Consider the following 4,296-nt stretch of genomic DNA (forward strand, 5'->3'; position numbering starts at 1 on the left):
GTTTTTTTTCTTCTCCTCTTTTATCAAATTTTTAATATATATGAATTTTAATTAATGTTTTAAAATGATAATGATTTAATTTTAAAAATAATAAATTATATAAATCAAAACTTTTTATTGAATATTATTGTATTTTTATTGAAAATTATTTGATTTATATCTGATATTGAATATTTATATAATTTATTTTTAATTATAAATATTAAATATTATTTTTTATTATTAAAATAATTTATTATTTCAATTCAATCTTAATTAATAATGAGTACCAGTCCAAATTAACTACGTAAAACTTTCGCCGCAAATTATTTTATTGATGGAACTTTACCGCTCACTGGCTTGACTTTCACTAAAACAGTCACTTCCTTCTTTTTAATATTTCAATTGTTCAAACCATTTGATTCAGTCTGTTTTTCTCTCTCTCGACTCTACTCGACTCCTCAAATCCTTATCAATGGCATCCTTACAAGGCTCGCTATCTGCTGTCTCTACAATCCGTTCCTGTTGTTCGTCGTCTTCCTCCGTCTCATCTACCACAACTTCCCTCCCCATGTTTCCCGACACCGACCGAAGAAGCTCCGCCGCCTGCCGCCGACTCCGACGGAGATTGACTTGCAGAGCAATGGTCCAGCAGGCTGTACAGGGAGGAGCTCCAGCTGCTTACGCCAAAGAAATGGAGAGGCTATCCGCTAAAGAATCCCTTCTTCTTGCTGTGAGTCTCAAGTTTTAAGAATTTGTGTATTGTAGTTGATAAGACCTAGCATTTGAGCTTTGAATTTGGGATTATTTATTTATTCAGTTTAAGGATTCTGGGGGTTTTGAGGCTTTAGTATCTGGAAAGACGAGTGATTTGCAGAGAATTGATGTGAATGAAAGAATTACCGGCCTTGAGCGGCTTAATCCGACGCCTCGTCCAACGACGTAAGCGCTCATTTGAGCTGAGGATTTTTTCCAAGCTTCAATTTTTATGGGATTTTTACTTGTTTAAGCTAATCAGGTCGCCATTCTTGGAGGGTCGGTGGAGTTTCGAATGGTTTGGGTCTGGAAGCCCAGGTTTATTTGCTGCCAAATTCATATTCGAGTGAGTTTTCTATGCTCTCATGTGTTATTCAGCTTTGAGAAATGTGGTTTGTAGCTGTCCAAAATTATGTGGTTAATGTGAAATTGGATTGAGTTGGATAACAACTGATCGTGTTTAATTTAATGTTTATTGTAACCCCTGAACTGTTTGCAGGAGATTTCCCTCAAATTTGGCTAACTTGTCGAAAATGGATATGGTGATCAAGGATGGATATGCAAGAGTTACGGCAAACATGAGAGTTTTAAACTCGGTATTCTACTCTTTAATGATGTGAATTTACTTAACAAATGGGATTTCATAGTATGTGTTTACAAATTTGGCTCCTTTTCTCCCAATGCTTCCAACTTAAATTTGATTGACCATATGGTTTCAGATGATTTTACAAAATTATTTAGTACAAATGGGAAATAAATCTGTTTGCATGTTTTTTTTAATGCTGACTCGATTTGTATGCTTTGATAACTTCATCAGCACATAGCTGCAGATATCTTTCTTTTTAAAGGCATTTATTATGTTCGTTTGAATGCAGATAGAAACCAAGTTTACTCTGTCAACAAAATTGACTGTTGAAGGACCACTTCGAATGAGAGAGGAATACGCAGAAGGGGTTTTTGAGACACCAAAGGTTATTGAAGAAACGGTGCCAGAACAGTTTAAAGGTGCACTTGGTCAGGCAGCAAACACAATACAGCAACTTCCTGTACCTGTTAGGGATGCTTTCACTAGTGGTCTGAGAGTTCCTTTGAGTAAGAAAAATTTATGCTTTATTGACCATTTTTGAAACCTTAAAAATTTGAGTTAGTACCTACCTATAATCACAGTTTTAATATGTTGTCAAAAAGTGTTTGGTCAGATATTGCATGTTCTTTGTCCTGGAAACAACTTCTGTATGGGACAGAACCCTGTCCTTTCAGCCTGTTAACTTTTGCATTACCATTCTTGCTTGTATAAGAAAAAAGTAATCAGCCTTCAGCGAGTTAGTATCCTGCACTTGACATTTGCAGTTTCCTGGGGTTTTATTATCTTCCAGATTTCCTTTATATAGCTCTTTCATAACACCCAAACGCACTTGACATTTGCAGTTCCCTGGAGTTTTGTCTTCAGTTGCTTTTAAATAGTTCTTTATAACACAAAAATGACCTGACCTATTAGAGCAGCTAAGATAAAGATTAGTAACTAAAAATTTGAAATTTGCCAAAGGATCATTAAGTGTTAACTGCTGAGGATACTTTTTCTACTCACCTTTGATTACACTTGATCATTATAATATTCCCTAGAAAGATGCAAAAGTTCATTAAAATGTGGTACCTGTTAGGCCGATTGTTACAGCTACTAACTGTTTTAGTTAGTTGTTCATTGTAACTAATTATTGTTATTTTGTAGATTAGTTACTTTATTAGTTTTGGTCTTTTCTGTATATATACTCTTTTGTATCATTACTTTATTAATGAGAATTGATTCTATTCATTCAGTCACTAAGTTTCCTTACGGTACCTACCACCAATGAAGAAAAAAAACATTAAAAATGTGGTAATTAGAAATATAAGTTGCCATATGATTATATTTTAAGAGAGATTTTTAAGATTCAATTTTCAATGAGAATTGAATTATGCTTTCATTTACTTTTCCCTGCTGACTCGCTAGGTTATTATTATAAAATGTTAAAATATCCTAAGCATTTCATCTTATGCACGCAGGTGGAACTTTCCAGAGACTATTCATGATCTCCTATCTTGATGATGAGATACTTGTACGTACACTTTTACCAAAAACTCTTTCCACCAAAGCATAACTTCAATTTCATTTACTAAATTGTTATTTTGGTAATTTTAAACACAATATGTTATGGTCTTCAAGGCCTTGCAATCCTAATTCTATGGAACTTAGTGAAGCTATAACAGATGTGATTGGAATTGCAGAATAAAATATTCTTAAATGATGCTTGGTAAGGAAATTACTTGCAACTCCTTTCAATCTGTAGAAGAAATGTGAAAAATATATATTCATATATAGAAATTTGCATATATTTTAGAATGGATATGATCTTATTCTTAATAGTGCCTACCCTAATGTGAGAACCTTTTTCACTAACTTCTATTAAAAACTAACACATCAGTGTAGATAAAATCAGATTATCACCCCCACTTAGTTAGCATGATAATGTTTTCCTGAATTTTAGATCCTTCTCTGGCAAGCGACATGCATTGCGTGTGAAACTGGACCTGTTAAATTAAATACTTGACCTGCCTTTACTTTGCCTTTTTTTGTAATGTTATAACTCATGTTTTTTTTTTCTTTCTTTCTTTCTTTCTCTTTTTTTTTTTTGGCTAAGCTTACTTTTCTGCTGTATTAATACCAAAAAAATTAAAATTTGAGTTAGCACCTATAATCAATTGCTATCTTCACTGTAGGGATCTGATTTCTTCTTCTTTCATGTAGTTAGAAAATATTTCTAGCTTTTTTTTCTAACTTTCTTTGGTTTTGATGAGTCTTTGATCCGAGTAGTGTGTACATATTAAAGATCATAATAAGGATGCTGAAATGTAAAACATTTTCAACCATATCATCAAACTAAACTTATGCCTGCTTTATATTTTGAAATATCTGAAAGGTTATGTACCAACTTATGTCCCTAACCTTTATATTGGTGTTTGCAGATAACAAGGGATACTAGTGGAGTTCCTGAGGTTCTTACAAGGTTAGATGTACCCTCATCACCCTTGGCTGACACCATGACAGAATATGAGAGCTAGAGATCCTTTTGTCTATGAAATTGTAAATTTTTATTTTCTCTTCAATTACAAATCTGATTCTCATTTGATCTTCCTCCTTCTCTCTCTCTCTCAAATGAGTTGGCTACTGATTTTCTCGTTTTTTCTTTCTCTTGTATTCTAATACTTTGTTGTGAGAAAGAAAAGAAGAAAATCTTACGATGTTTCATATGTCAGTGAAACTTTTCATGGCTGCGGAATATAAGTCAGAAATAAATTTAGAACTTGATTTGTTTGACAATTCTAATTCTCACCCAACTTTGCTATTGTTATCTTTTTTCTTCCTTTCTTCATTTGAGTAGTTTATGAAAAGAATAATTATATGTGCACCAAAAAACTATCTACCAAAACTGATTGTGTTAATATTTTTCAAAATAATGGATTCTGCCTAAAATAAATTTGATTGGTTAAATAAAATTGTTAGGTCAGTTGGTGTGCTGTTTA

The 4,296-nt window shown here is 32.9% G+C and overlaps 1 protein-coding gene across 1 annotated transcript; it reads left to right on the plus strand.

The window, feature by feature from the left end:
* Nucleotides 1–373: 373 nt before the first annotated feature.
* LOC133823450 (probable plastid-lipid-associated protein 13, chloroplastic) lies at nt 374–4,093 on the plus strand. Its single transcript, XM_062256227.1, has 7 exons — nt 374–712; nt 800–921; nt 998–1,081; nt 1,235–1,331; nt 1,611–1,827; nt 2,779–2,831; nt 3,739–4,093. Exons 1-7 carry the CDS (start codon nt 455–457, stop codon nt 3,832–3,834), a joined length of 927 nt encoding a protein of 308 aa, XP_062112211.1. The 5' UTR covers nt 374–454; the 3' UTR covers nt 3,835–4,093.
* The last annotated feature ends 203 nt before the right edge of the window (nt 4,094–4,296 follow it).

The sequence above is a fragment of the Humulus lupulus genome, chromosome 3 (genome assembly GCF_963169125.1).
Source record: "Humulus lupulus chromosome 3, drHumLupu1.1, whole genome shotgun sequence".
Lineage (NCBI taxonomy): Eukaryota > Viridiplantae > Streptophyta > Magnoliopsida > Rosales > Cannabaceae > Humulus > Humulus lupulus.